At 35.8% G+C, this 13377-nt stretch overlaps 1 protein-coding gene across 8 annotated transcripts in view; it reads right to left on the reverse strand.

The window, feature by feature from the left end:
• Positions 1 to 13377, reverse strand: part of Br140 (bromodomain-containing protein 140) — a gene marked incomplete at its 5' end in the record, with an annotated part of 104002 nt that overhangs the window by 6015 nt on the left and 84610 nt on the right. For 6 of the 8 annotated variants that reach the window (XM_070094327.1, XM_070094332.1, XM_070094331.1 and 3 more), the window contains 2 exon segments: positions 9257 to 9399; positions 12370 to 12599. In XM_070094327.1, the coding sequence (XP_069950428.1) occupies positions 9257 to 9399; positions 12370 to 12599 (373 nt within the window). 8 annotated transcript variants of the gene reach the window in all.

Raw genomic sequence — 13377 nt, forward strand, 5'->3', positions numbered from 1 at the left:
TACACTTGAATGACTTAATAACTCCCTGATCCAGTGGTTGTACTAAAGATGTATTTGGAGGTAAAAATACAACTTTTACATGTGGGGTCACATCCAGCAAAGCTTGTGGATGAGTACGGGAATTATCAAGAATGAAGAGAGCCTTGAATGTAAGGTTCTTGCTGTGCAGGTAAAACTTGAATTCAGGAATAAAGTGATGCTTAAACCAGTCATTAAATATTTCCTCTGTCATCCATGCTGACTTGTTTGACCTCCAAATTACTGGTAAGGTGTTTTTATCTACACCTTTCAAAGCACGAGGATTCTTAGAGCAGTAAATAACCATGAGCTTACACTTGAAATCACCTGATGCATTACCGCAAAGGAGCAAGGTGAAGCGGTCCTTTGCTGCCTTGAAGCCTGGTGCACTCTTCTCTTGCTGATTGACATAAGTTCGTGTTAGCATTTTTTCCAACACTTGTCTTGTCAGCATTAAACACTTGATGTGGCTCATAGCCACCCTCAGAAATAATTTCCTGCAATTCAGCAAGAAAATTACTTGCTGCTGTATGATCAGCTGAAGCGCTTTCACCAGAAAACTTAATATTATGTAACTTATTATGCAACTTAAAGGTGTGGAACCAGCCTGTGCTAAACACACACACACACTTTTTCAGGCTTTCCTTCCTTATCACACACTGTTTTAACCCTTTCAGGGTTGGTGCCGTACTATTATGGCTTACGCGCCAGGGTTTTTGACGTACTTGTATGCATAAATTTTAGCGCCTTCAAATCCAGCGAGAGACAGCTGGTAGGCCTACATATGAAAGAATGGGTCTATGTGGTCAGTGTGCGCAGTATAAAAAAAATCCTGCAGCACAGTGCATAATGAGAAAAAAAACTCCGACTGTGTTTTCATTTTAAAACAGCAATTTTGCAGTGTATTTTCATATGCTATTTATGGTTGTATTCTAGTTTTCCTGGTCTCATCTTATAGAATGAAAGATATATTATGGAAATTGAGATGATTTTGATTGGTTTCACAATGAAAAGTACCCTGAAATTGAGCTGAAAGTAGCAGAAATGTTCAATTTTTACCAAAGTTCAAAAGTAAACAAATCATGCCATGCGTCCAATACACGTCAACTGGTGAGTCTAATATTCTTTTACAAGTGCTCTGATATTATTTATACCATTTCTACACTAATGCAGTAGTCTGCATAACACTAAATCTTCTATTTTTTGTGAGAATAAAAATTCAAAGTGGAAAGAAAAAGAAATGTAACAGAGGCCTGGGGACATGACTAATGAACAGAGGAAATGTTATTTTAGTGCCAGGAATGTCTGTCTTGTTTATTTTGGACCCTATTTGGAAATTGGCATCTTTTGAAATTTGTGTGAAATTGGCAAAATTGCCAATTTCTGACCACTTTATTGAGCAGTTGAAACAGGTAAATGGGTGGTTTCTTGTACTCATTCAATAGAAAAAATGGAGTTTTAGCGAAATAGTTATGAGTTTTGTCGACTGGTACATTGGAATTGGCCGAAAATAGGGCTCAAAGTGGGTGAAATCGCCAATGTGTAAACATCGTTGAGACCGCTAACTTCGCGAGAGCATAATTCCATAAGTTTTCCATCAAATTTCATACTTTTGGTGTCATTATGATTGGGAAAAGATTCTCTATCATTTCATAAGAAAAACAGATTTTTTTTTTTTTTTGAAAAATTTCCAACCTTGAGAACAAGTTTAGGAGAGGGTCTGCCAACCCTGAAAGGGTTAAACAACTGCAATGCCTTTTCCCTAATTAAAAGGAAATTAACTGGTGCAGCTTTCTTTGCCTTTTGCTCAGTCTGTTCAAGCAATAAGTTTTCGGTTTTATTTACTTGTTGGGACCTACGTGTCATTCTTTTCACGAGATGACATCATGGGTTATTCATTACACAAGCTCATATATTCGCCTCTTTCTTTTTAACTGTATGAACCGATGCTTCATTAAGGCCATAGGCCCTCACTATATCCACCATATGTGATCCACTCTTAAGCATGTCTAATATCTCAATTTTCTTCACAATTCCTAGACTTGAACGCTTAAACCTCTTCTTGTCACTTTCAGCAACATTTGTATGCTTACTGGGTGCCATTACTGCTTGGCAGATTTAACAAATGGCAATGAAATTAAGAAAATACGCATGTATACAAACACAGCTAGATTCCTGAGTACCTCCGTCCTGCACACGTATGAACCAAACTGGAGGCTGGGAGCGTGTTGGGGGGATGATGGCAGTAGGCCTCCCCCATTGACACAATGGTATAACCCACCGCAGGCAAACGGGCGACCGCATGCTCAAAATTTTTTCCCCTCCCGCGAATCGTTTAACCCTTTCAGGGTCCGTCCCGTAGATCTACGGCTTTACGTTCAGGGTCCAAACCGTAGATCTACACCATGAGCTCAGCTCACTCTGATAAACTGTGAGTGGTACATTTGGGCCTAGATATGAGAGAATACATCTATGTGGTATGTGTGCACCACATAAAACAGATCCTGCAGCACACTGTGCATAATGAGAGAAAAAAAATGAAATCATGATTTTTCGATTAAAACAGCAACTTTGCAGTGTTTTTTCGTATGTTTTTTATAGTTGTATTTGCGATTTCTTGGTCTCATTTGATAGAATGGAAGACATATTACAGAAATAGAGATGATTTTGATTGGTTTTAGCATTGGAAATGGCTTGAAACTGAGCTCAAAGTAGCGGAAATGTTAAACTTTTGCCGATATTCAAGAGTAAACAAACGACCTCACACGTCTAATACACATCAGCTGGTGGGTCTAATATACATTCACAAATATGGTGATGATATTTATACAATTATTACAGTATTGCATAACAGTAAATCTTCTATTTTTTGGTGTGAATAAAAATTCATTAGGTGAATAAAAAATCAAAATGGAATTTATTTGTAAAGCCTCAAAACATAACTAATGAACAGAGGAAATGTTAGTTTAGTGCCAGGAATGCCTACATTGTTCATTCTGGACCCTATTTTGAAATTGGAATATTTTGAACTTTGTGTTAAATTGGCCAAATTAACAATTTCCGATCACTTTATTTTGTAGTTGAAACAGTTGACTTGGCGATTTCTTGTGCTCAATCGATAGAATAGAAGTAATACTAGTGAAATAGCTAAGAATTTGGTTGATTGGAATAATGTAATTGGCCTAAAATGGGAGTCAAAGTCGGCAAAATCGCCGATTCGTAAATATCGCTGACACATCAAAATTCGCGAGAGCATAATTTCGTCAATTTTCCACCAATTTTCGTACTTTTTGTTTTATTACCTTCACAAAAAGATTCTCTACGATTTCATAAGAAAAAATAACAAATTTTTTTTTTTAAATATCTTGGACACTGGTGCGTGACTCCAGATTTGGGCCTTGGACCCTGAAAGGGTTAAATTGATCATACAACGTGTTACATAAAAATGTTTCGCAATTCTTCAATCGTGCTATACTCAAATCGTGGAAAATAAACTCATGCTAAATAATGGTCTACTTATATAATTTTCAAGAAAATATGTATTAGTATTATTACTATGGCGTAAAGACTAGAGGAACACTCTTAGTGATTTTAATGTGTACCTACATGTCAGCACAGTGTGTAAGTTTATTTAGGTGCAGGCACAGTGGACCCCCCGAGTTTCGTGATTAATCCGTTCCAGAGAGTCTGCCGACTGGCAAAATTCATGATTGGCGAATCAATTTTCCCCATAAAAAATAATGGAAACCCAATTAATCCATTTCAGACAGCCAAAAGTATTAACAAAAAATAATTTTTTTAAAGATTAAATATAGATTTACATACAGAAAACAATGAAAAATAAATATAAAGCACTAATAAAATGGATAAATGAACATTTAACTTCACACGTAACCTTTATAGATTCTTGCTGGTGTAGGAGGTAGGTAGGAGGCAAAAGGAAGGCGAGTTTATTATGCTTCAATATGACGCTAATATCTCTACGGCTTATTTATCTATCACAATTCATCTAATATGACATTATAAACAATAACATAGAAACATGATATTTACTCTAGAATGAATAAAATATGTCATAATGTATGAGAGGAGTAAATAGTGTAAGTGTTGTTGTTGGGTTTAAGGGCCGCTACTGAGAGAAGCCGTGTTGGTGGCGGTGGAGGCTTTGGCCACCAACACCATCACACTTAAACAATGTATGTAATTTATAAATAAGAAGTATTTACATTTTAATTTATAATTAAGAAACATTTACATTTTAATTTATAATTAAGAAATATTTACATTTTAATTTATAATTAAGAAATATTTACATTTTAATTTATAATTAACCCTTTCAGGGTCCGTCCCGTAGATCTACGGCTTTACGTTCAGGGTCCAAACCGTAGATCTACGCCATGAGCTTAGCTCACTCTGATAAACTGTGAGTGGTACATTTGGGCCTAGATATGAGAGAATACATCTATGTGGTATGTGTGCACCACATAAAACAGATCCTGCAGCACACTGTGTATAATGAGAGAAAAAAAATGAAATCATGATTTTTCGATTAAAACAGCAACTTTGCAGTGTTTTTTCGTATGTTTTTTATAGTTGTATTTGCGATTTCTTGGTCTCATTTGATAGAATGGAAGACATATTACAGAAATAGAGATGATTTTGATTGGTTTTAGCACTGGAAATGGCTTGAAACTGAGCTCAAAGTAGCAGAAATGTTAAATTTTTGCCAATATTCAAGAGTAAACAAACGACCTCACACGTCTAATACACGTCAGCTGGTGGGTCTAATATACATTCACAAATATGGTGATGATATTTATACAATTATTACAGTATTGCATAACAGTAAATCTTCTATTTTTTTGGTGTGAATAAAAATTCATTATGTGAATAAAAAATCAAAATGGAATTTATTTGTAAAGCCTCAAAACATAACTAATGAACAGAGGAAATGTTAGTTTAGTGCCAGGAATGCCTACATTGTTCATTCTGGACCCTATTTTGAAATTGGAATATTTTGAACTTTGTGTTAAATTGGCCAAATTAACAATTTCCGATCACTTTATTTTGTAGTTGAAACAGTTGACTTGGCGATTTCTTGTGCTCAATCGATAGAATAGAAGTAATACTAGTGAAATAGCTAAGAATTTGGTTCATGGGAATAATGTAATTGGCCTAAAATGGGAGTCAAAGTCGGCAAAATCGCCGATTCGTAAATATCGCTGACACATCAAAATTCGCGAGAGCATAATTTCGTCAATTTTCCACCAAATTTCGTACTTTTTGTTTTATTACCTTCACAAAAAGATTCTCTACGATTTCATAAGAAAAAATAACAAATTTTTTTTTTGAAAATTCTTGGACACTGGTGTGTGACTCCAGATTTGGGCCTTGGACCCTGAAAGGGTTAAGAAATATTTACATTTTAATTTATAATTAAGAAATATTTACATTTTAATTTATAAATAAGTTTATTCAGGTATACACAAATACAGTTACATACATAGATTATCATACACAGTGGCATATGTGTAAAGTACCCAGGATAACCCAAAAAATTAAAGAGTGACATACTTCCATTGGTATTCTTTTTTTTTTTTTTTTTTTTTTCTTTTTTTTTTTTTTTTTTTTTTTTAATAAAATAATACCAATGGAAGTATGTCACTCTTTAATTTTTTGGGTTATCCTGGGTACTTTACACATATGCCACTGTGTATGATAATCTATGTATGTAACTGTATTTGTGTATACCTGAATAAACTTATTTATAAATTAAAATGTAAATATTTCTTAATTATAAATTAAAATGTAAATGTTTCTTAATTATAAATTAAAATGTAAATACTTCTTATTTATAAATTACATACATTGTTTAAGTGTGATGGTGTTGGTGGCCAAAGCCTCCACCGCCACCAACACTTACATTTACTTTTATACTTACACTTTTATATTTACACTTACCTTGGAGGAGATGTTAGTTTAATTAGTTAGTTTGATGAAGGAGATGTTGGCAGAGGTTTAGGGTGGTGGAAGATAGCAGGGCGGTGTATGTTCAGCGAACCTATACACATCCAACAACATTGGAGAGTTACTCTCATGTTGTTTTTTTATCGCTTACTCGCTTAACTTATTTGCTACACTGTTAATTCTACACTTTATCCCTGGCTGGAGATATAGCCTTTATCGATACCTGCTGCTTTAGTATCATACTTATTGTAGAATCACTGAATCACTGCAGAAGGCACATTCTCCCCTCCTCTCTCTTCCTCCTCTACTTTAGTACTTTGCTATGAGTTTTTTCTTGAATTCTATCGTGTTTCTCACCTTCTTTACCAAAGGGCTGGCACTAGGAGCTTTCTTTGAGCCCATGGTGGCTTATTTAGCAGTTGCAAGCACAAAAAACAATGAATTATTATGAAATGTGTTGTATGAACCTGTGGGGTGATGGTCACATGCTGGTAAACGATGTCACACTAAGTGTGAATAGTGCGGGAGACTGGCTTTGTGTGCGCCCTGACGGGCAGACACGTACCAGAAGGTTGCTGAATCACGAGTCCAATCATGAACCACGAAGCTAAATTTTGCCGAAAAAACTTGCCGAAAGTCGGATTTCACGAAAGTCGCGGCCGCTGAACGGCGGGAGTCCACTGTATACATCAGTATAATTATCAGAGTACATATAAAATATGCAATAACTTTAACACCTTTGAAATTTTGAAAAGTTTCAAGACATAATGGAGATGTGCTCACATAGAATACAGGCACCATCTGACTTACGACCGAGTTCGGTTCCAAGAAACCGGTCATAAGTCGAAATGGACTTAAGTCGAACTTTACTACTGAATATCAACATTATATTTTTGTAATGACTATTTTATTGTTTTATTTTGGTATTTCACTTTTTACTTTACTTTTTAAGCTGTTAATACTGTATTTTATACTGTAAGATTTAGGATAAACACTGTGTACAACACAAATAGTTGTTTATTTCCCAGAAATTTGGCATAAAAAACACGGTCATAAGTCGAGTGTTCGTATGTCGAGCAGGTCGTAAGACGGATGGTAGGTGTATAAACAAACCTTTGTATCTATCAAATCAAAGTTTTCTATAGAAATCTCTCCAAGCAAGTCTTTAACCAGTTTTATTCTTATTGAACATTTTTCCTGTAAGTGTTCATGTATTTATGTCCAAGAAATTTTAGGATTTAAGAGCAGTGTTCACCACAATTTTGAACACTGGTTTAGCAATTCCCACCAAGGCAAGGTGGCCCGAAAAAGAAAAACACCCATATAAGAACGTTGGTAAAACTATACTCTCATGCATTCCCCTCTTTGCCTCCAAGGACAAAGTTCTTTGTCTCCACAGACTCCTAAGCGCACCGCTCACCCTTTTCCCCTCATCAATTCTATGATTCACATCATCTTTCATAGACCCATCCGCTGACATGTCCACTCCCAAATATCTGAATACAGTGGACCCCCGGTTAACGATATTTTTTCACTCCAGAAGTATGTTCAGGTGCCAGTACTGACCGAATTTGTTCCCATAAGGAATACTGTGAAGTAGATTAGTCCATTTCAGACCCCCAAACATACACGTACAAACGCACTTACATAAATACACTTACATAATTGGTCGCATTCGGAGGTGATCGTTATGCGGGGGTCCACTGTACATTCACCTCCTCCATACTCTCTCCCTCCAATCTGATATCCAATCTTTCATCACCTAATCTTTTTGTTATCCTCATTACCTTACTCTTTCCTGTACTCACTTTTAATTTTCTTCTTTTGCACACCCTACCAAATTCATCCACCAATCTCTGCAACTTCTCTTCAGAATCTCCCAAGAGCACAGTGTCATCAGCAAAGAGCAACTGTGACAACTCCCACTTTATGTGTGATTCTTTATCTTTTAACTCCACGCCTCTTGCCAAGACCCTCGCATTTACTTCTCTTACAGCCCCATCTATAAATATGTTAAACAACTACGGTGACATCACACATGCTTGTCTAAGGCCTACTTTTACTGGGAAATAATTTCCCTCTTTCCTACATACTCTAACTTGAGCCTCACTATCCTCGTAAAAACTCTTCACTGCTTTCAGTAACCTACCTCCTACACCATACACCTGCAACATCTGCCACATTGCCCCCCTATCCACCCTGTCATACGCCTTATCCAAATCCATAAATGCCACAAAAACCTCTTTAGCCTTATCTAAATACTGTTCACTTATATGTTTCACTGTAAACACCTGGTCCTCACACCCCCTACCTTTCCCAAAGCCTCCTTGTTCATCTGCTATCCTATTCTCCGTCTTACTCTTAATTCTTTCAATAATAACTCTACCATACACTTTACCAGGTATACTCAACAGACTTATCCCCCTATAATTTTTGCACTCTCTTTTGTCCCCTTTGCCTTTATACAAAGGAACTATGCATGCTCTCTGCCAATCCCTAGGTACCTTACCCTCTTCCATACATTTATTAAATAATTGCCCCAACCACTCCAAAACTATATCCCCACCTGCTTTTAACATTTCTATCTTTATCCCATCAATCCCGGCTGCCTTACCCCCTTTCATTTTACCTACTGCCTCACGAACTTCCAAAATTACATATGCCTTTTCCATGTTAAATATGAGCCTGCCAGCCATCGTCCAAGGAAAGATTTGTTATACAGTGGTTCATCATATGCTATATTATGCAGGACAGCAGTATCTGTGTTTGAAGTGATAAACGTGATGTCACCTCCAAATAGCATGGGTTTGAGCAAAACAAGTCCTGTAACATTAAATTCTGTAGGTACAAACAGGACGTTATCTTCTTTATCGGCAAGCTTTCTTTTACAATTTTACAATAATTTGAGAATTCCCTTGTTACCATCTTTAGAGAACTCAAACTGCTCCATACATTATATTAAATCTCCACATCTCCCTCCACTACCCCCAAAAGACTACTTGGACTACTGAAATAACCATTTACTGGTTTAGAACACTGATGAACAGTATATCAGAATATCTAGTCCCCCTTGATTTCCTACATTTCAAGTCTGCTTACTTACGTAGTTTCAAGAATAATTTGAAGTTAATACAGTGACAGTTTAATATTCAGAAATAAAATACAGTACTAGAAAAAATGGTAAGTTGAAGATAAAGTCTAAAACATTAAGTATACAGGGGATACTTACAGTAATAATAGAAAGAACTGACACACGAGGTGCAATGCTTACCAGGTCCGCTTGTTGTCAAAGAAGAGAACTAGATACATAGGTGATGGGTAATTGTTGGCTAGAGCAAGCACCTCATCTGGAGGCACAGGGATTGGTACACCATTGTGGAAGTATCCAGTCTTTGGCATTTTGGGGTTTATTATCTGAAAAGTTGGAGGATACAATTAAGCATAAAAAACACTATCAGAAAGCTGGTCACTCACAGTGAAGTTTATAATGTGCAGATGGGATATGAAAAGATTTAACTGAGGGTTATGAGAGTCAATTATGATTACTAACCATTATTATTATGCAAGTCATGGGAAGTGCTAAGCCCTAAGCCGCTAAGGTTAATACAGTGCCCTGGGAATGGGAAGTAATAGGGTTTAATGCAAGAAAGGGAATGGTAACTAATTCCTTGGATCAAGAGCCCCTCAGCATCAAGGTCTCCCCCTTTTCCCATGAAGGAACTACTATTATGGCAAAGTTTTGCAAATAGTGGTGATACAAATTTTGATATTTCTAATGTAGTAAACAGAAGGCCTTAGAACACTGTATCTTATCCTTGTCTTCCCTGACCAGTACAGGGAAGACAAGGGTAAGAACATCTTTATGCTGCTATGCTTCAATAGTTTATGCTAATAATGACAGGTAAAGTAGCTCTAGTTCACAGACTGGTTAAATGAAGCTAAACACCCATCTAAGAATATCACTGATAAAATACTGGAAAGAGTGGAGTCATCTGGAGTATGCAATTAGAGTAAAGACATTTTGAAGGTGTGACTAGAAAAAAAAAAAAACTAAGCATGAATGAAAACATAAAAAGATGCAGTAACTGCTAAGTATAATTGGTAAAGTAAATTTGTATATTAATTCTGAAAGGGAAAGGTAATATTATCAACTGATGGAGAACAATATGAGAAGTCTTTTAAAAGTGAAATGTCCCACTACATGAAATTCAAATATATGTTGGCAATAGTAAGATACCTAATACAGTGCAACCAATGAAAGATTTTTCAAGATAGAAATAAAGATTAATACCAAATACAGAGCTGTACTGGTGACCAAAATTCATAGATACTTTAAATGGCATCAACAAGCATTATTTATTAATTAATAAGCATATTCCAAGATACAAATTATCAAAGTTAGAGAACGGATTTGGTAACTTCCAAATTTATTCGGTGCAGTTAGATCAGCCTGAATAAAATTTTCTTATTCTGCTATGATAGTATGACAATTTTCAGACAAAAAATCCTCAACTTCAAAAAAAAACCTGTAAATTTAGGCATAAAATATACAGCCTTTACAACCCAATATATATGTGATTTAGAGAGAAACAGCACTTGGGAATATAAACAAAACATACAATTATCTCTGCAGGCATACCCCATCAGTCATTTTTTTTTTTTTTTCATTTTCGAAGACATAATATGACTACCTGTATTTAGTGTTTTATGATCTGACCTTGTTGATAGTTTCATCTGACTGGTAGGGTTGACTGACATACTTGGAATAGTTTAGGCAAAGGGAAAGAAGGTCCCTAACAACTAGCTAGCCTGCTATACTCTACTTTTAGTTTTATAGCTCACTGTAAGCGTAAATAAAATCCCACCACAATCATCTTTTATAGATGTTTTAATTTTGGCAAGCAAACACTGATAAATATGCACCTTAAGTATTAAATGAAAGGAAAATGGCTTAAGTAAATGAGAATGTGTACATTGGTGAGACCTCTAAGAATTGGCTGAATATAAAGAGAGCATAATTAATTATAAGAATGGACAATTATGATGCATGTAAAACAACTGGTTCCTTTTAAAGCTTGGCATTATTCCATTAAAAAAAAAAAAAGTGGATTTCCTTTCATTCACCTTAATTTTTTTTTTTTTTTTTGGGTAAGACTGAAAGTGAAAGGAGATGTGTACTAACCAGTAATGTACCACCTTACTTTATTAACTATTTCTTCAACAGAGCAGGACACAAACAAGCCAAAGGCCAAGGTTGGGTATCGACCAAGAGAACTCACCCATCTACTGAGGAGATAAATGAAGTTCCATAGAACAGCTGTTTGTGATACAAAAAAAAAATGTGTAGTATGCAGGAGGTGTGCACTGTGGTAGTCACACAATGCATGCATCCCTAGAAGACCTGGTGGATCTCAACAGGGCTTCAAAAAGGTGCAACAATAACACTAAACTCATCAATGCCCTTGCCATTAAAATAACTATAGAAAAAATGAGTGAGATGAAGCCTTTTAATGCACGTAAAAATGAAAATGTTATCAATCATTTTATCATTAATTATTCTAAATGCTTACTTTTGGAATGTGTAGAGTTGACTAAGTGCTTCCCTACAGCTCATCTTCCTGTAATTTTAAGAAGTGAATACCTATCTTTCTACAATGTTTATTTCTAATTTCCACTGTGAGCTCCCCCTTCATGAAAAGGGTGGCCCCATACAGAATCTTCCCCACACAATTCAAATGTCTTTTGTGTTTAGGTATTTGAAAGAGCACTTGAAATGTTTGTTTGAAATTTCTGCATGCTACCTTAGATATCCCAAAAGTGAAGCAGTCAAGACATGCTTACACTAAAAAAACAAGAAAGCAAAATTTCATATAGGAAATACAATTTCGAATGGAATCTTTTTTGGCAATAAAGTATCAGAAAAAAAGTGTATAATGCTAAAGTTCTCTAGATGTTTTTAACACACTGGTCATTTCCCACAAAGGTAGGGTGACCCAAAGAAGGAAAACACTAATTTTTGATCTGAATGTTAATCCATAAAATAGTTCCAGGAATTCAGACTAAGGGACTAAAATGAGAGAGGTGCTATAATAAATCCAGAGAATATTTTACCATGAATATGAGCTTGGCATCACTTCAAAATATTAAAACCTCTCTAAACGGGCCACAAATTTCAGCTTCAAATATATTTGTTCCTTTCAATTTAACCTGTGAATTCAAGCCAAAAACTCTGTTCACAGAGGTGGCTTGTTTAGAGAAATTTCCCTGTGCCTTCTCTTACATGTTATATTTCAGGCATTAGAAAGTAAAGAACATGGATACTGCACATACACTAGTATGTGTGAGAACATTTTTTTATTGTCAGAGGAATATGCATATTCTCACCAATGCAGGATACCATGGGTAGCCACGGCATTTGGCCCACACTAAATCAAGAGGCTCCAGGGGTATTTGATCTCCTGTGTGGCCTGAACCAGGAGATTCACCCTCAATGCTTGAATCACTCCCACTTCCTCCTCCATCGGAATCTGTTTCAGAGGCAGTATCATCTTCGGTGTCTGTCAAGCTGGAGTTTGACTCGGAATGGGTATCTTCATCTGTTTCAGGAGGAATTTCTGTTGAAGACAAAAATTATGAAACAGCATTTTCCATGACTATCAAGCCAAAAGATATGAATGTTCTTTCCAAAATTTCCAAAAAAAAATTCTAACACTTTATTGCCAAATTTTGTGCAAAAACTGGATTTGTGACCACTTGAACTGCAATATTTTTTTAATTTCTACATAATGATATTATTTCCAGTCAACCAAAATTATGTACAGGAAGACTTCACTCTTCATAAAGATCACTTTATGAAATCTTCCTTTAATGAGGGACACACATTACTGAGTAAACTTGTATAGGAAATGCCTAATGTACAGTACTCATTATTCTGAAAGTGGCATTCATTTATCATTAGTCTTTCTAGAATGTGTTTAGAAACAGATGGGAGCCCATGTGAGAGTTAGTACTGCACACTGACCCTTTATTATTTGAGATGTAGCTCAAGTTTACAATCTGCCCCTCAGGGTAAAAGAATAATCATCCTGACCCCTCTCCCTCCAACTCCCCAAACTCCTTCCAATTTTGACACCAGGTCTTGATATGAAGCCTTCTGATCTACAGTAACTTACAAGTTTTCATATAAATTATGAACAAACTTCTTTATTGTCATAATTTTATTTTCTTACCCAGAACCAGAGAAAGCAAGAGATAATACGGTTCATTTCAACAGCGTCCTTCTGCCCAAATCTAAAGAATTAAACTCGCCAAGCTATTTCAGTGTTCATAATTACAGTATCTCTATGGGTGTAGCTTAATTTATAAGTTCTTTCCTTCCATACTGCAAGAAAG

This window comes from Cherax quadricarinatus, chromosome 45, assembly GCF_038502225.1.
Source record: "Cherax quadricarinatus isolate ZL_2023a chromosome 45, ASM3850222v1, whole genome shotgun sequence".
Classification (NCBI taxonomy): Eukaryota; Metazoa; Arthropoda; class Malacostraca; order Decapoda; family Parastacidae; genus Cherax; species Cherax quadricarinatus.